Consider the following 21,689-nt stretch of genomic DNA (forward strand, 5'->3'; position numbering starts at 1 on the left):
ATTTTCCTTGGAGGGCCGTTGGAAGGGTTATATGAGTGAGTATCTGCAAAGAGTTGGAGGCAGGCCTCACTGTGAGGCCAGGCTGGCCCGGGTTCTGACACCCATCTCCGTATACACATGCCACCCCGGAGTGACCTGGGGGCTTTCGCCTCAAGAACCCAGGCTTGGGCAGCCTCATTGCTTCCCATGGTCTAAATTTCTCTGTGCTCGCCACAGCAAGAGTATGTTTCTACTTGGAATCTAGAAAGAATTTTGTCATGGCTGGTGGATTCTGGGGGCAGATTCAGCGGGCACACGCGTCAAAGCCTCCCGGTTCCGAGGCAGAGAAGCCCGGAGTCTCTCACAGGGCCACACTGGAACGGAACCCGGACTCTGAGGAGTGGGCACACAGCTGGAGTGATGTCGGGGTCACACAGCCCGATGCCCTGATTTTACCCCTGGGGCACCTGTCTGGATCGAGTCACCTTTGGGCTCAGGACGTGTATCAAGCTGCTTGCACACATTCTCCCTGTCTCTGATTTGAACTTAAATCCACTCAAATCGGGGGGGAACAAAGACCACGGGGCCAGTCCTCTCCGGGCCGCGAAACACAGTCAGCTCTCCTTTCTGAGCCTGGGAGGAGGGGAGTGTTAGGACACCCACGTCACAGATGAGAGGACACTGAGGCTCACGGGTAAACAAATGGCTAGAAATCAGACGCAAGAGCAGAGCTGCCGCGGTTATCCAGGCCTGGCCTGGCCCCACCGCTGGGCTGCAAGGGTCCCCAGGTGCAGCGTGGCTGCAATTTCATACAGTCTCTTGTTTGGCTGCAATTAACTGCCATTTACTGGTAACCCATTAAGAGAGCAATCAGATCAAACCTGAAACTCAGTGAACACGGGTGAGCAGTCAGCCAGCGTTTCCCGGGGACTCGGATGGAGAAGCCCGACTGCTGTGCGTAGGCCGACCCTGTTGCAAGGCTCCCTCGGGGACAGGCTGGGGACTGGTAAGTCCTGCCATTTTCAGGAAGAAGACCACAAGGCTTTTAGTGGCCGCTTCTTAAAGACCTAATCCTCTTGGGATGATCTTCTCCTGGATTGTTGGGGCTGGGAGGCCTAGCCCTTAGAGTGCCGCGCTGCGTATTTGCGTATTTTTCGGTAACTGGGCTTTAAGACGCCGTGCGGCTGTGGTTCGGGTATAAATGCTCATACCCTCGTTGCCAGCGGGATTTACGCCCTCGTTATACCTGGAGAGCGACACTGCACTGGCGGGCACTTACTATTCCAACAGACAGCCAAGACCAAACTCCTCAATGTTTTTATGTTTATAGGGCATTTGTTAAGAATATAAAATGAGGAATCCTCTTCTAAGATAAGGTTAATGATATGTATGCCCTCTTGATTCTTTATGACCACCAAGTTGTTTTTCCACTCGAAAATGGAAACAGGTGGGAGGTGGGGGACTGTGGCAGCGTTGGCCCCACCTGGTGGGGTTTGAACTGAAAAAACTTAAAAGCCGTTTGTTCAGAGCAGATGGGCTGGTGGGGGGGAGGGTTGTAAGGTCCGTTTTGTGAGCTGCAGGTTGTGGGTGAGAGGCCCCGTAGATATTTCACCACTCACGTGGGTGAGCTGGCCGGTGCTCTCCTATGTTACAGCCCCAGCGCACTGCACGTCCCCACCAGGCACCGGTGTGGGGCGGCTCCCGGGCCCCCGGACTCAGGCTGTGGCCGGGCCAGGACCCTCACCTCCTGTCGGGGGCAGAGCTGACCCCGAGAACCCGGCAGCTCTGGTGTAGGGAGGGGCTCCACAGCGGGGCCAGCGGAGGCAAAACTCTGCCCCAAACGGGGCGCTAGTGCAGGCCCGCAGCTCGGTTCTACTCTGCCTTCCCCACTCGCTCCCTGGGGGTGGGCCTCCTGGGCCTGGAGATAAAAGGCTGACAGGATGGATGGAATAGATGTAGTCACACCAGCAAGGAAGTGCTAGCTGTGCCAGAGGCAAAGGGTGGGTGAGGCGTAAACTTGGCCCTGCTGAGGCCTCCACGATGTCTCCTGCCCGGGCCCACCCCCTCACTGTCCAGATGTTGGTCAGGGCACTACGGACTCCCGAGGCTTGAAGTCCAGCTCTACTGTTTACTAGCTTCTTGGCAATTTACTTAACCCGAGTTTTCACACCAAAAATGCAGGTTGTTGGAGGGTTAACTGAGTTAATGCATGTAAAGTGCACAGCATGGACTGTGGCCCATGGTTTAAGTGCTTAATAAATGTTAGATATTACTATTGTTATTACGTTACTAGGTTACAGCTGTTGGAGCCTGCCAGCATGGGTGGGAGAGCACGCAGAAGGGCCACTGAGTACAGCTGTGCAGGTTGTGCACTGCACAACTCAGGGCACCATTTACACAGTAGTGCCTTCTGGAGTAGTGTAGTACACAACCTGTGGGGCTGTACACTGGCCCTAGATGCACTGGGCATCCCTACTTCAATTTCTAATAGGTACCACTTGAAGTTGGACTTTTGGATAAAGCTATGAAGATATGAATAGGTATGGCTCAGTCCTTGAAAATGTTACAGGACTGTGGGAGCGACTGTTAGGATCTCGGCCAAGTCATTCTGCTCTGGGCCAAAGTGTTCCCCATCTGCCCAGTGGGGCTGGGGTGGGGTGGGGTGGTTGGGCTAGTTTCGGGTCGGCAAATGGGCTTTCTCCTTGTATGCCAACTCTGACTGATGGGCAGTGGCTGTCTGAGGCTTTGCAAAGTGAAGACATCAGAGGCCACTTTGGGCTGGGTGGGAAGGGCTCTTCGATCGATTGGTGATGTTTGCATGAGACCAGGGAGAGGAGGGCAGTGGTATGTGTGCTTGGGCCACTTGCGGGCCTCAGACTAGCCCAAAGGTCTCAATGCTGGCTATGCCTTAGAGTCGCCGGAAAAGGTTACTGATGCTCTCAGCGCTATGGCCTGGCCTTGGTAACTGGTTTCAAAAGCTCTGCAGGTGATTTTAACGTGTGGCTGGGTTGAGAACTGCCGGGGTAGATGTCCCTAAGTTTCCTCGCAGTCCTGAACTGCACAACTTCTTGGCCTGGTCTACAGATCACGGAGCTTTGAGCTTTCTTCCAGCAGAAACGATGGGGGGGTTAAAAGGCCAGTCTTCCGTTAGTTTTATTGCTGGAGAGGAGGAGGGCGCTGGCCACAATCAGGGATCGGGGTATGCAGGGTGACCTCTTCTTGGGCCACACTGTGGAGTTTCACTGGGGGGAGGCCCAGGCTTTGCATCCGGGGGATCTCATGGGACTGGAAAAAGCCTGGAAAAAGCCTTTCCTTTATCAGGAAAGCCCTGTGGCTCCCTTGATTTCTTTCTTAAGCTCGTCTCTGACCCCAGGGAAGGGGGGATGTTGGGACGATGCAGAGGCCCAGTGAGGTCTGCAGAAAGTAACATGCCCCAAACTCACAGGTGAATTTTCTGGGCCTTTGGAAGGAGTGCTGGGGGACGGGGGTTGGGGGAGAAGGAAGCAGATGAAAGCTGACTGGGGCCGCTGAGCTGGAGAACGCAGGGCCAGGGAGCCAGGCTTGGAGATGGTACGTTAGGACCACAGGCGCCCTGGATGCGGACCGCTCCTCCAAATTACAGTCGGGCAGCCAAGATGAGAGGTTTCTGGGAGGCCACCCTGGCCTCAGCCCCACCATGGGCCCAGAATCCAGCCAGCTTTCTCAGCCCCTCCAGACCCAGCCCTGGGATTCCAAGGAGCAGGTCATGTACGGGCTTTGCCTCCCACCCGGAGCAAGATAGAAGCAATCAAATAACATAGAATTCAATAATATTTTAAAATAAGCTTTATTTAGATTTTTTTTATATTTTATATTTGCATCCATGCCTTCGAGAAACCTTTCCCATGGGAAAAGTTATTTTCATCTAATTTACCCATAACTCATTCGCTATTTGATGTAGTTCTCTTAAATAAATCATCCTTAGTAACTCTTAGATTTATCTCCTAATTTACAAAAACTGAAATGAAAAGGAACTACTAAATCATTACCAGGAGTGGTTGCAATCTTATTTTCTCATAAGTAAAGGGCAAACCATAAAAATCAACCAAAAGAAAAAAAAAATTCATGGGGGAGAAAAGTATTTTCTAAAATCTCTCTCGGTAGAGAAAGATGCCAGCTCTGGCCGCTCTCCCTCACCGCCAGGCTCGGTTAAACAGCTTAGCCAAAGGAGGCCAGAAAGATCCTTATTAGGCAGGGTACCCTGCCTGCTCCTGCCCAACCCCCCCCCCCCCAAGTCAGAAGGAAAGGGAGCAGCCTACTGGTGTTTGGTGTTTTTTTGTTTTAGAGACTTTGGACAAAATATCCTATCCTTCTGATAGAGACTCTCTAGCACTTTCAAATCTCCTTTCTTTGTAAGAGCTGAACATGTTAGCAGAAAGCATACTACTGTTGTGCAGAGGGCAGGTGAATTGAGCTGTTTGTTAGTAGTTAAGGTGGAGCGGGGCTGGGGGTAGGGGCGGGGGGCGATTCACAGGTCAAAAGAAAAGGGAAAGCTAGTTTTAGGCCTTAGGAGGCGCTGGCTTAGAAGCGCACGTGTTCTCTATCACCTGGCGTTACCATGCACACGGTTCCTTTGCTGGTGAAGCCTCACTGGGGCCAACACTGCTCCCTAAATAGGCAGAGAGAGAGATGTTCCTGCCAGCCTTTGACTCCTCGGCTGAGCAGGCCCGGACTGTTGTGACGAGCTGGAGGACAGGGCCCGAGGGATCCCGAGAGATTCTGCTAAGTGTGGCTGGAGGAACCAACCAGCAGGGGGTGGGCAGAGAGGCTCTGGTGCTGGACACTGTGTCCCCAACAGCCCTCCCCTTGAGATGGGCGCCTCCCCCAAGGACACCTGCCTGGCCGACATGCAGAGTAACCAAGGATGAGAAAGACACGGCTGCAGGGAAGCCTCTCAAGGACCCTCATGGCACCGACTCAGGCCGAGGGTCCTGTGGCCATACCCTGTGGTCATGTGATTGGCTGTCTCACTCTGTGCTCAACCTCCCTCAAAAGACAGACCCGAGAGAAGGTGACCATTACAGCAGGCCCTCTGCTCACTGAGGTCAGTGTTTCTTATTTCAGATGAATAAATAGATACATAAAGGCCTGGAGAGGAGCTATGGGGACGGGGGAGAGAAAGGCGGAGTGCACGTCCATGCAGGGGCAGAAGAATGGGGTGGGGAGAGAGAAGAAAGAACAGAAAAAAGCAAGCTTTGACATCCAATGGTCCCTGGGTTCGGGCCACCCTCAAGTCTACCTTGCACAGTCTGGCAGCAGCATGAGAATAGAACAGACAAGTCAACAGAAACACCCGCCTCCCGCCCACCCCATGGAAAAATATACATTCCGATATTTATGTAATAATTTAGATAGAATAAGTCTTCTGCGTTTGTGCAAATAAATTAAACGGAACAATTTTCTTTTTCTTTTTTTCCATAAAGAAAAAAACGGCAACGCAATTTAAAAACTGGCAGGCCGTTAAAAAGAGCCCGTTTGACCTCTGGCACGCCCAAGCCAAGGCAAGGCCCCCCTGGCCGGGCTCGCGGGTCTTGGCGGGGAGCAGACCTTACCCTGACCACGTGGGCAGCTTGCGCTTAAAGTGACGGGCGCCCGGAGGGGTGGGGGACGGGGTCTGGTCCCGTGCGTTCACACCGGGGGGGCGTGGGGGAGGCGGCGGCGGGGGGAACATCAAAAACAGACCACATCCTTGGGCAGACGGGCTCCAGAAGTAGCAGTTTGGACAAGGGACATTTACAAGCACGGAGTGCACAATAGTTTTGTTATTTACAAATACACAGCAGTCCTTCAAGTTTTCAAGTTTCATAAAAAGGAGAAGGGGAGGGGTTGGGGGGTGGGGAAAAAAACCCCAACGAACCGAACAAAAAGGGAAAAAAAACAAAACACGGAAAAGAAACAAAAACAGAAACAAACCCAGATTAACAACACAACTGTATCGCTCTGAGGACGACAGAGTTGACAGAGTCACACACGGTTGGAATATATACATCAATTACAGAGGTGACGCCGCAGGGGGCGGGGCCCGCGCTCGGCCACGCCCAGCACCCACGTGCGCGGGAGCTCGCGCGCGCACACACGCACCGCCACGCACACCCCGCCGCGCCCCCCCCACGCGCTCGCACGCACGTCCACACGCACAGACACGCCTGCGCACGGCAGGCGAAGGGAGGCGGGTATCACCAGTCCGCGTCCTCCTCTATGTAATAATCAGGGGCGGTACCATCAAAGAGGCCGGGGTCGAGGGACTTCCGCTGCTTCCCTCTGGCGAAGACGCGCGAGATGGAGCCGAATCCCATCTTCTCTTTCTTCTTTTTCCGTTTTTGGTCTTCAAGATCCTCTAGTGACTGAGGAGTCGGCCGGCGGCGGGGGTGGAGGGAGAAGAACAAAGCCACCTGAGTGGGTGCAGGGGACCGGGGACTACGGCGGAGGGGCGGGGACGGCCGGTGGGTGAGGGAGCTGTGGAACCGGTGCGTTAAGAGGCCAGGGTCTGCCCCCACCCCCACCCCCGTTCGCGGAGCGACTTGGGCCGGTTGTGGAAGCCTTTGGGGACAACAGTGGGACCCACGCCAGGCAGTCGTGAGGGTGTCAGCGGGGACAACCATGCTCACAGCAGTGCCTGGGTGTCATAGCCCCACAGTAACCACCAGCTGCTGCTGCTGCTTTACTCCCATTGTCATTTAAATTCAGCTTGCCCACACCCCTGGGGTGCTTCCCGAGGGCCCGCAAAAGCGTGTCTGCGCACCTGGCTCTGGCCCTTGTCTGCAGGGACCCTGCAGCAAGGATACAAATTTCCTGTGGAAAAGTCCCCGTGGGAAAAAGGGGACCCAGGGGAGCCCGGAAAATGAGGAAGGAGAACCCTGAACTTTGTGCGGGCAGAGCAAGGACCCCAGAACTTAAGGCTCTGGACAAGAGGCAGGACTGGCCACTGTAGAGCGGGGGTGTGGTGTTGGGGCTTGAGTTCCAGTCCTAATGAGAACCCCGGGCCTCTCTGAGCCCAGTTTTCTCATCTGTGATGTGGAGACAACAGGGATGATGGGCATAGGCTCCTGTCTGGGTAACTGAGGGCCCGAGGGTGGTGTCTACAGGAGGGCTTTACAAACACAAAGACACGGGGTAGTGTTCTCATCCAAAAGGTGGAGGTTAGACTAATGGTTCCCAAAACACATCAGAGTTACCTGAATTCCTGGCCCCACCCCATAGCTGGTGGATCAGATTCAGGGTTAAAGGCCCAGGAGTCTGCATTTGAAAAGTCTTTCCTGGTGGACCCTCATGCAGAGGAGCAGTGCATTGACCGGCATCTGGGAACCCCAGGACTAGACCGCCGATCTCAGAGACCCCTTCTGATTCTCAATTCCTGTTTTCCTCCCTGTGGCCCCTCCTCTCTGATGACAGGGTACCGAAATGTTAAAAATGAATAAAGAACAGTATCCTGCAGCAAGGCGCCTAAAGATGGCCTGGGTCATCAGCCTTTGGCTGCCAGGAGAAGATACCAGGGCAGCAGGATGGAAGATGTGGGATGCACTTAATAGGTCCACAGATTGGAAAGAGGACAGGGAAGGGCAAACCAGGTACTGAGCCTGGCTCAGGAACCAAACCATGACTGACTGAGGCAGTGGCTTAACTCCTCTCTGCCTTGGGTGTCCCAAGTATGGAAGTGGGGATGCCAAGGGCCCAGGGGAACAAGGGGCAGAGGGATTCCTGGTCACAATGGGGTGAAAGGAGGGCCCGAGTGGCCAGGGAAGGACACCTACCTGTACAATGGGGTTGTGCAGGTTCTTCTGTACTGGGCCGGGACTGTCGCCCTGTAGCCAAAAAAGAGGGGGGAAATGAAACAGCAGGGACACACAACACACGGGAGCAGAGGTGGCCCATGGAGAGTGAGGTCTTCCACAGAAGGAAGCCATCTCTTAGGGACCACCCTACTTCTGTACTGGGGAACCCACCCCCGCCCCTGAAGTAAACACTCCCAGATGGCTCAACAATGGCACCTGGGGTTGGAGATGCTGCCTGGACCAAGGGTCCTGGGGTACTCTCCTGCCTGCTCAGGCCTCTTGACCCCCAATACCCTTTGACCAACAAATCAGTCACTTGAGGGCTTCTAAGATCCTGTCCCAATCGGTCCATCAAGTTGGAACTGAAGATAGGTTATACTTGGTGCTGTTCATAAAGAAATAACAATTTTAAAGGAAAAAGCACAAAAATAATTTCAGGACAGGAAGGCTCGGGAGACTAGGTAGCTTCTAATTTCCCCCACAAACAATTCAATGCATCTCTCATTTTGTGGAGGGGTAGGCGGGACTCATTAGCCTGATTTACAGATACCGAGAGGCTCCAGACAATCCAACGTGATGGAACCAATAGTCAGTAGAGCTAGAACTCAAATTTGGGACTGTTTCTTCCTGGTCCAGTGCTCCTTTAGGTGGGCATGCAAAGGTGGGTGTGCAAAAGCCTTCCCTACATCCCAGAGTCCGGCTGCACTGCCTGAGGGGCAAAGGGATCCCTGGGATCACAAGTGATTACAAGGGAGGCCCCTGATGGTTGCTTCCAGAATTGCAGGCAAAAACGCCATGAAAAAAAACAAAGTATGTCACTTGGGCCCAAGTCCATCAACCTTCTCCAACTTCCCTACAGTTAGTCCCGACCTCTGCTCTAAATCAGTGGCCAGAAAATAATATGGAGAGGACCTTAGTCCAGGCTGGGCTGTTCTTGCTGGTGTCAGGTCAAAGGCCTGAGAACAGAGGGTTACCTGGTGCTTTTTCCAGGCTCTTCTTGGCTTACCTGTGTGCCCATCTGTTGAAATGGGGGATGAAGGTGGCTGAGGGAGGGTGGGGATGGAACAAATGGTAGTTTAGTCTTTAGTCCCATCCCAAGGTTTGCAAACAGAACCCATCTGGCAGGCAGGCAGCTAAGAGAGGTCTACTCTGGGTCAGGCCATCTTTGCCAAATTCATGGGGAAGAGAATGAGGCTGGTGCCCACTGGAATGGCTGTCTGCACACAACTGGCTTATGAAAGCACCTAGGTCCTGGCAGCAGGGCCCTGTGTAAGGCGATCCTGGAAACGAACACGCTGAACCTGCCGCCTGTAGCCGGTATGTGCCAAGGCCAAGTTGGGGAAAGACAAGGCCAAATGCAGACTGGACTTTCCAGCAGTATTTTGGCTCTCTGAGCCCCCTTGGGCCCACCGTGAGAAGACAGAATCTGGCCCCTGGGAAGGTCTTCTCATTTGGGGTGTGCGTGGCTACTCTAGGTCTCTAGCCCGTGCTAACAACGAGGGCGCTGTTGGCTGTAGGTTCAGCTCAACAGTGGGCCCTCAGAACCGGGGGACAGCTGTCAGAGGCCCTCTAGTGGCCCCCTTCCTCGCCCTGGTTCTGTCATTTAAGACAGCCTTTGTCACGGGGTTCTGTCCTGAGCACAAATTGCTTTCAGGAAGTCGAAAAAGAACCCCTTGAGTGGGTTTCAGGCCTGGAGCGGCCTTCTCTGCATTCTGACTGGGCGGGATAAGGCCCTGGGCCAGCGATCCCTGTTGCCCACGTCACCAGGCAAAGGCAACTAATTTTAAGTTCAGTCTTTACTATTTTTATTAGTAGTCTTGAACTACTTTTCATGGTTATTGTAGACTGGAATAAAAGTTCTCTTATGACTATTCATATATAGAGAAGTTACTATTATACATTGATTTTCAACCAGTACCATTCATGTACTTGGTCATTATTGGTTCTAATCGTTTTACAGGTTATTCTCTAGAGTTTTCAGGTAGGTTAGCGTATCACGGGAACGGAGGAGTTATTTTGTCTTTCTTTCCCACTATATTCACCTCATTTCTTTTTTGTTATCAATTGTGCTGGTTAATAAAACACGAGCTGAGTTTTTGAGAAAGCTTTCTCATGCACTCGAAGACCTAACTCCACGGTGTCTCGGTCTGCATGGCAGGGGAGCCCTCCATGTTATCAATTGTAGGACAGAACAAAACCGTCCAGTGGTCTCCACAGCCTTCCCCCGGTGTTTCCTGTTGAAGCCTCAACATGGCATCCTCCTGTCCTCGGATGCTTGACCCACCTTCGTCCCTGACCCCTTGGGAGCCCAGCTGTCTGCTCCAGCAGTCACCAAGAGTTAGGCGGCTGGGGACCTGCACCTCCTGGCAGCTGGTGCCCAGGATGCCATCAAAATGTGTTTGATTAAATAAGCAAAAACAAAAACAAAAAACAAGAAACAAAAAACCCACCCCCCCAAAAAACAGAACAAATTCATGGGACATCTCTCCAGAGGCAATATTTGCCCAAACTCCTGGAAAATTTTTAAAAATCTGGCTCATTCCTGGAAGGACTGAGAGCTGGCTCTATGGGGAAATGAGGTACTGGTAAGGCCCTGAGCTCTGGAAGGTCACGGCTGGGAGGAGAAGCCCACGGTCCCAGACACAGGGACCCCGCCAGAGGTGGTCCCGGGCTGCGCAGACCCTGAGCCGACCCAGGCCTGCCTTCCTCTGGGTTTTTCTTGCCCTCCCGGACACAAGGAGCAAACAGGCCTCATTTCTTTCTCTCCCCACATCCATCTCTTCTTGCAAAAGGAAAGAACAGAACAGGAAATGCCTTCGCCAGAGTGCTCCCTGGGTGGACGAGAGGAAACAGCGGGTACGTCTTCACCCCTCCACCCAACCCCTGCAGTTTCCAGGCAGGCCCCCTGGCCCAGGCCCTGCTGCTGCTGGCCTTACGTTGCAGAGGGAGTGTGTCCGGTGCCGAGGGGAGTTGATGTCGCTTGGCGTGGACGACCGGTCGCCTTCGGCGGCAGACGCGTCGGAGATGACAGAGGGCTGCCGGGAGTGGCAGGGGCTCACCCTGACCGCTGGAAAGCAGGGACAGCGGGTAAGTGAGGGGTGGAGAGAATGTCCTCGCCTGTGCCGTCCTGCAGTGATGCTACCCTACGCCCCCATTATCCAGATGAGAAAGCTGAGACATAAAGAAGAGACTGCCGAGTCCTCTGCCCCTCCGTTCCACAGGCCCACACGTCACCAGAGAGCAGGTGCTGGGAAGGGCAACCCCTGGCCTCTGGATCCAATTAGGCCCTCTCCTAACCACAGTGAAGAAGAAGAGGCAGGAGTTTCCAGGGACCTTGGTGACCGTCCTCACAAGGTTCCCACCACCTGCACGTTCCTTAGACCCAGAACAGTCTTAACCGCTAGTCAACACCACTTTCCCTAGTGAGAAGCCTAGAGGCTACTGCCAGGTCCCCTCTTTCCCCCACACCCCACGCCCAGTCATTCCCAGTGCAACCCTCCAAATCTGTCCACTTCTCTCAACCCCAGACACAACCCCCAAAACTGTCCACTTCTCTCCAACCCCACTGCCACTACCCAAGCCAAAGCCACCGCTGTCTCTTGCCTGGAAGACCAAGCAGCCTCCCAGCAGGCCTCCCTGACTCCGACCTCACTCTGCAGCACAGCCAGGCATCTGGTCATGCCGGGGTTAAAAACCCCCAAAGCCCACATGGACATGGCTCTGGCCACCCTACCAGCCTTGGCTCATGTCACAGTGGCTGACAGTGCCCGACGTGGGCCATCTCCCTCCTGCCTCGGCCTTTGCTGGTCGCTGCTCATCGGGGACATTCTCATCACCCAGGTCTCTGAGCCTGTCCTGAGAGAGGTCTCCCCCAGTTATCAGCTCTCCCCACAATCTTCCCCACCAAAGAGTGTCTTCTGATTTCTCTCCCTGTGCTCACTACCATCTGTCATCATTCTGTTTGTCAGCTCGCTTACTCCTGGTTGTCCGTCTTCACGCCTACAGTGTCCGCTCCATGAGGGCAGGCACGCCGGGTGTCTTACGGTGACCCCTAGAGCTCACCGTGCTGGGCATGGAGCAGGTGCTCGATCGGTAGTGGCGGAATGGACGGCTGAGCTCAGAGGGCACAGTCCCGAAACACCCCCCAGGCCCCCACCAGACTACTCTCCTGGCTGCAGGCGCTGGCTGGAGGAAGCCCTTTCTGGTCAGCAAGACTGCCTCCGGGCCCACCGCGTGCAGGCAGCAGGTGCGGCTGTAGTAAATGGCCGTGGGGTTTAACGTGGTGGCGAGGGCAGGGGGGGGAGGTGGCGGGGGAGATGGATGGGCAATGAGTGGGCTTTGCAATCAGGGATTTGGGTTCCCAGCTAGGTGAGGGCAGCACTTGCGGCTCCAAAGGCCTGGGACCAATCCCCAAACAGCACGTGTCACACAAGGGCAGCCACTGGTGTGTGGCATGGCCAGTGGGTGCGGATGCTGCCCAGGGCTCCCCGCTGCCCCCCGCCCATGCGGGCAGTGAACACGTGTGACCTCTGTGGCCCTCCCACACATCCCGTGATTGCGTGGCGCTGTCAATCAAGGAGCCCTGCTGCCCCCCCCCCCCAATCCAGGAGACACAAGCTGCAGAATCCGTGTAGTACCCCCTTGTCACTGGTCCAGGGGTGGGCATGTGACCCCGGCTGGCCAATCAGAGTCCTTCTTTGGGATTTACTACAAACACAGACAAAGAGTTTTTTTCTTCTTTCTCCCAACTTTTACACTTAAAAACCTTAAAAGCCTGCACTTACTGGGGGCTGTTTTGCTGCTTTGGGGAAAGAGACGGCCTAAAGAGGAGGATAAAGGGAGGCAGGCGGGGCTGAGACCGACGGATGGACACCCCCCCCCCCCGATGATGTCTGGCCCTCGAGATCCAGCTATGCCTGAAGTCCACCTCTCAGACTTCTCAGTTACACAAGCCTGTGGCCTCTGCCCCACACCCCCCTAAGCAGCTACAGTGGGAACAGAGGGGCTGCTTCCTTCACTGGGGAGGTCAGCGGGCTCCTAAGAAGCCCCCCCAGCCACGGCGGGGCCAGGCTGGGGGCAGGACTCACCTTGCCGGTCTGCGGGGTGGGGGGGGTGTGAGTGGTAGAGCGTCTGCTGGCTCTGCCGGATGGCCGCGGTCAGCGGGAGGTCCGCCTGCACCACCCACTCCTGGTTGCCGTTGAGCACCGTCTCGCCCGGCATGGCGAGTGAATGCCGCTTGGGGACATCCTTGGTCAGCGTAGCTAAGGACTGCTTGGCCTGGAGAGAGGGCCGGGAGACAGAAAAAGACAACGTGATCGCAGGGACCTCTTGGCCTGCTGCTCGGCCAGGACCGACCGTGGGGAGAGAGCCGTGAATCCGACCTTGGTACCAGGCCATCTCCGGCTCTGCAACACGTGCCCATCAGAGTCCAGCACCTGCACTGCACACTCACTTTGGGGTGACCCCTTAGTTCCGGCTAACACAAAGTGACACTGGGGGGCTGTCCAAGGACACACTTATCACCCATTCTTTCTAATTCTCCAAGGACCAGCTGGGATCTGAATGAGAGTGGAGGAAAAGTCACTGCCTTCCTGAGCCCCAGCTTCCCCACCTGTAAAATGAAAACCCCAGGGCAAGCAATCCTTAGGGCTCCCTCTAGCTTGGACACCCCAAGTCTAGGAAATCACTCCTCTTCCGTGGCAGAAGGAGGCTGAGTTGGAAGGTGTCAGTCCCATCCCCCAAGCCATGTAATAATCTCTCCTCCGGGTTAGAAAACCATCGTGTGCTCAGTGCAACAGCCCTGGGTCTCAAGTAGGGAGTGAAGATTATCTGTGCTTGACAGAGGAGAAACCGGAAGCTTCGAGAAGTGACTCCTTCAAGAACGCGCAGCAAGCACAACGTTCAAGTTGGATCCCAAGCCTGGGAGTCTGGCCATGAGCCCCGTGGTTTCTACAGCGCCCACGCTTCTCCGGGACAATGAAATCGCCAGCCCAAGTAATGCAGACCCCGAGTCCGTGAAGCAGGGAATGGGGTGTGCCTCGTCACCACGGCCTCCGCAGGCCCTGGCTTGGAGCTGGGCACATGCAGTGATTAATAAAAATCCTCGGAATGAACGGAAGCAGGGTCTGCTATGTCCAGGCTGACAGCTCAGGGAATCTGCTCTGTCAAGTTACGAGAGAACAATGGAACAATCCTGCTGAAGGAAGTGGCAAGGCTGGGGGTGTCTCTGGGCTGCTATAGGCTTGCAGCAACCCAGCCACGCAGGAGACTCCCATTTCCTGGCCACCAGGGCACCACGTCACGTGCACCTGGCCTCCCAGCCCTCCATCTGGGCACCACTCCATGCGCTAAGCCACCCTACTCCCTTGCTTCCTTCTGCCCAATCCATCTTGGCTGCCTGGAAGGCAGACTCAGGGTTGAGAAACGAGCCCCAGGTCAGTCTGCCATCATATGCTAATGAGCCCTCCACTCTGCCCTCTTGCACACGTTCCCAGGCACCCATGCGGGAAGCATCGGGAAATCCAAGGCAGGATCGCTCTTCTGTCCCCACCTGGCTTTCTTCTCCCAGGTGGGGCCTCAGCTCTGTCTGGGCCTGGGAGAGGCACCTTCTAACTCAGCAGGCGGCTTGACATCATTGCTACTTGACAGCTGGGGTGAGTCCTGCAGGACGGGGTGGTGGTACCTCGGAGTTCTGAAGCACAGGGACCCTAACAAACGGTCCACTCGTGACAGAGCTACAACAGAGACGAGGACTACAGACGTGTGTAGAGTCAACTTAAAATACAGGCACCCACAGTGCTGCAATGGGTCATCTTCCCGTGGCAGTCTACACCGCGTTCCCTTGGCTCACCTCTTCCACTGAACGCACTTTAATGCTGGGAGCTCCCCTTGAGCTCTGGCTCCCTCTTCTGTCTGAGCCTCTGCCCTCTCCTGAGCGCTCTGCGCCTGGAGTTCTGAGCTACTGGATATTCGTACGTTGGCTCAACCCCCCTCACGTGCCAGAAACCAAACAGAACTGGGTTCACACTCCACTCCTACTATTTAACTTGCTGTGTGGCCTTAAGCAAAGTCCTCACCAGCAGGATGGGGAACAGAGAGGGCTCATTTCTATGTAAGTAGCACCCCCCCGGAGTTGTGTGACAAAGTGGCCCACCGAAGTGCTTTGGAGTTTGGGCTCGGAAATCGGACTGCCCAGATTTAAGCCCGGCTGTGCCCCTTCCCAGCGGAGGGATCCTGGGTGAGGTCCCTCTGCCCTCGGCGCCTCCATGCCCTCATCTGTCTGAGGAGGATTGCATGGTTGCTATGGAGAGCCCTGGCCTATGGGAAAAATACCCAGTAAAGGTTAGTGACTTATCATGAAACATCTACAAGCCGTGGCCTACGTCCCACGAAGGCCCAGAATGCTGGTCGTCCTCCTGCACGTTCAGTAAGTCACAGCTGCGGTGGTTGGTAGGGTCACTGATGCCCCCCAAGACGGTGAGAAGATCCAGGAGGCGGACTGGGCCCTGCCCTGGGCCTCCGTCTAGATCAGGGCTGGTGAAGATCCCTGAGTGCCTGAAGAGTCTGCTCTGGGCAGCCACGAAGTAGTCTGTGTTGGACAGTGAGCCTGGGCCCCCGAGGGATGCTGGGAGTGCGGCTCAGTGGAATCCTTCACTAGCTTTTCAACGCATTCCTGCTCGTCCAGGGGACGTCTCTGCTGGCCAAAGCCCGGGACGATCCTGGTACAGAAACCTCCAGGAAACAGGAGCAGGCTCGTGAGCAGGTCTGGTCCAGGGCCAGGAGGTGGTGCTTGTGGCAGGCGGGTTTCCGCAGAGCGAGGGAGAAGCGGCGCCGACCCAGAGAATGTCCACCCCCCTCGTCCCCCTGCTGCTCGACCCTGCCTCTCACCCACCCTCACTCTGCCTGATCTCTCATGGGCCTGTGGCGGCTGCCATTTGTACAGACAAGGAAACGGAGGCCCAGGCAGGTTAAAAGTGACTTGATGTGGCACCGTGACCGGCCAGTGGAACGGACACGAGAATGCACGCCTCCTCCTCCGGGTGGGCCGAGGACAGGATGGGGCTAGGTGCGGAACACCGGGCACCCCCTGCCGTTCACTGAGCATCTCCTCATCTCACCCTCGCCCCAGGAGGAAGGTCTTATAGTCCTGACTTCATACATGTGGAAACTGAGATTCAGAGAGGCTGAGTGCCTTGTCAGAGGTCACACAGCCCGAAGACGGCAGGACTGGGACTCTGTGAGGACTGAATGGCCAGGGCACAGACCGATGCTGAGAAGGGGCCTCGTGAACGCCGCCGCCACATCACGGGGCACAGGGCCTGCCTGACTCCCAGCGCTGCCTCTCCAGCAGCTGGCAGCTCTGGGCGAGCTCCTGCCCTCCGAGCCTGTTTCCACATCCCCGAAACGGGCACAACGGGAACATATGCCTCCCTGGAGACTGCTAACGGGGAGGAGTTTCTTCTTAGGGTGGTGAAATTGTTCTGGAACTAGATCGTGGTGAAGGTTGTGCAGCTCTCTGAACATACTAAAATCCACTGAATCGTACATCTTAAAAAGGATGAATTTTATGGCATGTGAATTATATCTCAATAAAAGAACATATTACAAATATATACCTACACCCCCCAGGGTGGTCCCACGAAGCCACTGTGGCTACAGAGGTGAAACCATGCCGGGGATAATGCCTGGTGTGGCCAAGAATCGTTACTCAGGAACACTCCCCCCGAAGGACAGGCGGCTGAGCGGGAGCGTGGGTGCCGCCATCACCAAACACCGAGAGGGCTTTGCTTCTTGGGAAGCCGACGTCTTTGGCATTTACGCAAGGGAAGCAGGCCCTTTAGAGCCACACAGGGTGTGCGGAGACCAGAGCCCAGCTCCACAGCAGAGGCTGGGGGGGGGGGTGATGCCTAAATTGGGACAGGGCCCGCTTATGCTCATCAGGCACCTGGCTGCTCCCCACGGTGTTAATGTCCCGGGTGTGTGTGTGTGTGTGTGTGTGTGTGTGTGTGAATTTGCCAGCTCAGCTCCCCGCTCCTTGGTGGCATCTCAGGGTCACTTAAGAAATTACTCATCACCAGGGGGCCACAGCCAGGACCCCCAGGTGGTAAACAAGGGACCTAGGACTGGCCATTTTGCTACCATGTGCTAAATCAGACTTATAAAGAAGAACCGAGGTGCCATTCGGAGGCAAGTTCAGGCCCATCCTCCCCAGAGGGGCCCCTGGACCACTCCACATACAGCCTGGGCTTCCCCATGTCAGCAGCTGCTCGGGCTTCGGCCCACTGCTGAGCCTGGCGTCCACCTTCCTGCTGTGCCCGTGACCTCTGACTTCCCTTCCAGCACATCCCACGTCTAAACCAGCCAGAGCGGCTCTCTGTTGCTCACACCCAGGGCACATGTATAAGTCACATGCTCAGGGATGGTGCCCTCCCTTTAGTCTCGGCCTGGCCAGCAGAGCATTGGGGCGAGCTGGTCAACGCTGCCTGGGGCAGGCAGTTCCAGAAGCCTCCAGGGTGTGAAATTCTGCAGATGGCGGGCAACAGAGGGGACCTCCAGTCTGGTGAATACCCCAACAACACTGGGGCTGCCATGCATCTTAGCAAAGGCCCTCCCTCTGCCACCGAGCCCCAGGCAGACATCGGCCATGCTGATGGGTAAGAAGCCTGTAAACACTCACCATAACTATTCATACCTAGCAGAGGGGTCTGATGCCCGCCCGAGGAGAGGGCAAGAACCTGAGTTTCATTGGCCAGAACAGAAGCAGACTGAGCAGTCTGGGCATGGTGAGAGTAGAAACAGAGGAGATCTGGTTCCCAGTTCTGAAAGACCCCAGAAATCCCAGAATGCTTGGCGCCAGTGCTCCAAGGCTAGGAAGCCACATCTGGCCATCTACGGGGCACTGGGAAGACCTGCACCCACTTCCCAGGTCTGCAGCTGGAAAGGTTTCTGTCTGGGCTGCAGGTGGCAGCAGGGGGCCAGCGCCACGGACCTCACTGGTGGAAAAGGCACCCACGCTTCAAGGAGACCGGGCAGCTGCCGCCTCTTCCGGCCTGGGCAGTTCTCACCACTAGGGGTCAGCATTGGACAGGAGACCCAGGAGGGGCCCGGGGTCCTGACCTGCCACAGGGCAGCCCGCGATCCTGAAGAATGTGACCCTAGAGAACGTTTGTGTCACCAAATCATCGCTAAGTACAGGCACCAAGCGAAGTGCTTCCCTCTCATTATTTCACTGAAATCCTCAGAAAGGCCCTATAGAGTATATGCAATTATCTCTATTTAGACTAGATGAAACAGGCCCACAGAGGGGAAGGGTCTTGCCTGAGGTCACACAGCTAGGAAAGAGTGGGGCTGGATTCAAACCCAGAACCCATGGCTGTCTACACAGTTAGCTGGTATGAGTCTCTGCAGGAGAACGTTGTGTTTTAAGAGTTTCATGGGGCCCTTCCCAACCCCCCAACCCCTCAGGAACGCCCTGCACTCTCCCCCACATTAAGCCCCTGCTGGTTTCGAAGTCCCCTTAAGCCATGGGCTCCCTGGAGTTTCCCAGCCACCTCCAGGGAGGGCAGGGTGAGGTAAAGACCGCCCCCCCCCACTCTGGTACCAGATAAAGGGCACTGAAGCCCAGAGACGTGCAGTGCGTGGCCCAAGGTCACACAGGAACAGGCAGAGCAGGACTCCAGGGCCCTGGACCCCTTCCACCAGGCCTGGACACACCACCTGGGCTCTCTGTCCCCACACGGGGGCTGGGCACTTCCATGGAAAACACAGCGTTTGGAAGTACTTTGAAGGTTTGTTTTGGATTGGAAAAAAAATAATAACATTTTTCCCCTGACAACCCAAGTAAGACATTTTCACTAGAGATTTCTTGCAATCCTACTACCCAGAAACAACCACTGTTAGTTTTTTCGTGCATTTTCTCCCTAATGTTTTCCTAAACAAATGTGTGTATTTTAAACAAAAATGGGCTTTGTTTATTGACAGTGACCTGGGAGCGTGGAAGCGTGGATGGGCTCCCATCTCCCGGCCCCTGCAGGTGGATGACAGGCTGTGGCCTGGGCTCAGGGGTCGATGTGGAAGGAGCCTGATGTAGCATCACAGACCCCGCCCCCAGCTGCACCCCCCCTCGGCCCGCTCTGCCCGACTCCACCGAGGGACTCCCGGTGAACCCGTCCCCACACCCTGTCCCCGGCACGTCACATGGCTTCTAGCAGCCGCGGGGACACCCCGGGTGTGTGAAGGTGGGGTGGGGTCTCACCATGGCCAGCTCGGCCTCCAGCTCCTTCATCCGGTTGTCCTTGAGGTCCAGCTGGGAGCGCAGCGCCGTGGCATGGTCCGTGGCCTCCTTGGCTTGGCGCCGCAGCTCCCACTTCTCGCGCTCCAGCAGGTCCTTCTCCTTCGCCAGAGCTTTGACAGCATCCTCGCTCTCCTGCGGGGACAGAGCGCCAGGCCGTTACGGTGGGGGCGCAGGGCCTTCTCTTGGCCTTGACCCACCCTGAGGGGCCTTGACCCCTGGACCAGGGGAAGATGAAGGGAGGCCCCCGGCTCTGCCACAGCTTAGCTGGGGGACCGGACTGAGACAAACCAGTAGTAGACACGCAGTACATATCGTTTCCATGAATAAAGGAGCAAATAACGTGACCAGTGTTTTTACCCCAGCAAGTCTCCGTTTCTCCATCTTTAAAATCGAGGCGGGGGTGCGGGTGTCGATACTACCTGTGTCACAGAATTGTTATAATGCTGAAATGACTTCATGTGCGGGAAATACGTGGAGTCTGAGGGACGTGTGGGTCAGTAGTGGGTGTGGGGCTTTTGTCCTGGTGTTTGGTAACGTGTGTGTCACAAAAGGAGAGACGGAGAGGGAGACACCGGCTGCCCCGAGGTCCCGCAGCACCCCACAGGGTCACAGCCCATGCCAGAGCAGGCTGAACCCCTCGGCGAGCGGCTGTGTCTGAAGGCAGCAGGGTCGCCGGCGGGGTCCCTGCCCCGAGCCGTTTTCTCCGGGATGCAGAGGGAAGGGCCCGGGGTTCCAGCTGCGCCAAGCCGGAGCGAAGCCAAGGAACAGACAGCTGAACCAGGGGGCCTGACCTCCATGGGCAAGAGCCAAGTGTCCGATCAGTAGGCGCCCTTCCCGAGAAGAAGGGTCCCAGCGCAGGGCCCTGCCCAACCCCCCCCCCCCGCCCCCGCAAGGTCTCCCCATTCATCGCATCAGGAGCCATGCTCAAGGTCTGTGCGGCCTGGGGCCATGGAAGGAGGCAGCCGTCCTGCCTTGTTTACCAGCCCTGTCTCCGAAGGCCTGACAGCCAGATGGCCAGAGCCGGGGAGGCCGAGGGCTGGCCCTTTCTCTGAGGCTGTCACAGAGCTGCGGCTATGGCTTATGGTCTGGGGAGAGGGAGTGGGGTCAAATCCTGGCTCTGCAAGGACAAGCTGCAGGGACTGTGGGGACCCCGCGCCCTTGTCTGCAACACGGAGATAATACTCAGGGACTTCAGGGTGTTACTTTGAGGACGAGTGAGATAATCCACGTGGAGAGCTCAGCACGGCGCGGGCACACAGCAGTCCCCACTCGAAGGTCCTCTCTGAGCCGCCTTCCCGGACCACCCACCCCAGAGCAGCCCTGGGCTCTCTGTCCTGCTACCTGAGTCCCCCAGACGTGCTGAGAGCAGGGATGTGCCATTTCGGTGTGCGGGCACGTACCCGGGTCCCAGCAGGGTCAGCCCGCACACAGCAGAGGGCGACAGACACTGCTGCTCAATGAGGGCCATCACGCCACAGCTCCCATGCCAGGTGCGAGCAGCCCCCCAGCCTCTCAGTGCAGCCTAGAGGGGTGCGGGGGACCGTCCCTTCCAGGACGTGCCGCTGGCCCCTGCTCTCTGGGCTCAGGATGCCTGGGTTTGAGTCTTCGCTGCGGGACACCGGCTGAGTTATTCAACTTCCCCAAACCTCGACCAGCCACCTGGTTTGTGAGACAGCGACAGTACCATCTCCCAGGGTGACGGATGCTCAGCAGAAACCGGCCATGCAAGATACACGGCGACAGATGGCCCTGTCACCCAGTCACAGGCGGAGCTGAGCCCTGAGATCTGGAAGCAAGACTCCCAGGGCAGGAAGGCATGCCACTGCTGGCCGGTTCTCCTTTATCTGTGGAGCTGGGTTCAGGTGGGGTCAGGGTAACAGGGGCAGGCAGGGCCCCTGGAACACATGCGGATGGGGAGCTCCTTCCCTGGGGGCTGGACCACATCCTGGGCATCTGCCCCCAGCACCCAGCCACCGGCCTAGATCACAGAAGGGCCTGGGACATGAAGCGTGTGGAACTGAGTAACTGGGTGGGGACCATCCCTTAGAGCTGGCTGGTGTGCAAGAGGCTGCTTACAAGACATTCTTGAATGATGAGGAAGGTCCCCTAGGACCCTCAGGATCACCTTTGTCTCTGTGTCTGTTTGCAGTCACTGACTGCACTGGCCATGAGCAGACTGAGGGTGCCGGGCCAGAGGGAAGGCCCGCAGGTGCTTTTTGTCTTGGTGAAGACTCTGACGCCCCCTCCCATGATCACATTCCCTGGCAGGAGAGCGGGGCTCAGCAGCAATGGACACGGAACGTTCTGAATGCACAACCAGTATGGTGTCTCAGTGTTTTAGGCACTTGTATTTAAACCTCACGACCGGGGCGCCTGGGTGGCGCAGTCGTTGGGCGTCTGCCTTCGGCTCAGGGCGTGATCCCGGAGTTCCGGGATCGAGTCCCACATTGGGCTCCCTGCTCTGCTGGGAGCCTGCTTCTTCTTCTCCCACTCCCCCTGCTGTGTTCCCTCTCTCGCTGGCTGTCTCTCTGTCACATAAATAAATAAAATCTTTAAAAAAAAAAAAAAAAAAAAAACCTCACGACCACCTGTGAAGTGGGGACTGT

The 21,689-nt window shown here is 56.2% G+C and overlaps 1 protein-coding gene and 1 long non-coding RNA gene across 4 annotated transcripts in view; one reads left to right on the top strand and one right to left on the bottom strand.

The window, feature by feature from the left end:
* KAZN (kazrin, periplakin interacting protein) overlaps nt 1–21,689 on the bottom strand; it is a 1,013,652-nt gene that overhangs the window by 35,366 nt on the left and 956,597 nt on the right. For 2 of the 3 annotated variants that reach the window (XM_045774724.2, XM_087858294.1), the window contains exons 4-8: nt 19,045–19,215; nt 12,878–13,067; nt 10,727–10,857; nt 7,770–7,820; nt 3,790–6,362 (exon numbers count right to left, since the gene is read on the bottom strand). In XM_045774724.2, coding sequence (XP_045630680.1) covers nt 6,195–6,362; nt 7,770–7,820; nt 10,727–10,857; nt 12,878–13,067; nt 19,045–19,215 — 711 coding nt within the window. In that variant the 3' untranslated portion in view covers nt 3,790–6,194. Of the gene's footprint in view, nt 1–3,789; nt 6,363–7,769; nt 7,821–10,726; nt 10,858–12,877; nt 13,068–19,044; nt 19,216–21,689 lie in introns of those variants that run through there. The other variant, XM_087858295.1, reaches the window with a different exon arrangement.
* On the top strand, nt 525–21,659 carry LOC123777806 (uncharacterized). Its single transcript, XR_006775726.2, has 2 exons — nt 525–985; nt 10,583–21,659. It is a non-coding gene; the product is annotated as an uncharacterized LOC123777806 (long non-coding RNA).

This window comes from Ursus americanus, chromosome 33 (assembly GCF_024610735.1).
Source record: "Ursus americanus isolate L20-20 chromosome 33, mUrsAme1.1.p, whole genome shotgun sequence".
Taxonomy (NCBI): domain Eukaryota; kingdom Metazoa; phylum Chordata; class Mammalia; order Carnivora; family Ursidae; genus Ursus; species Ursus americanus.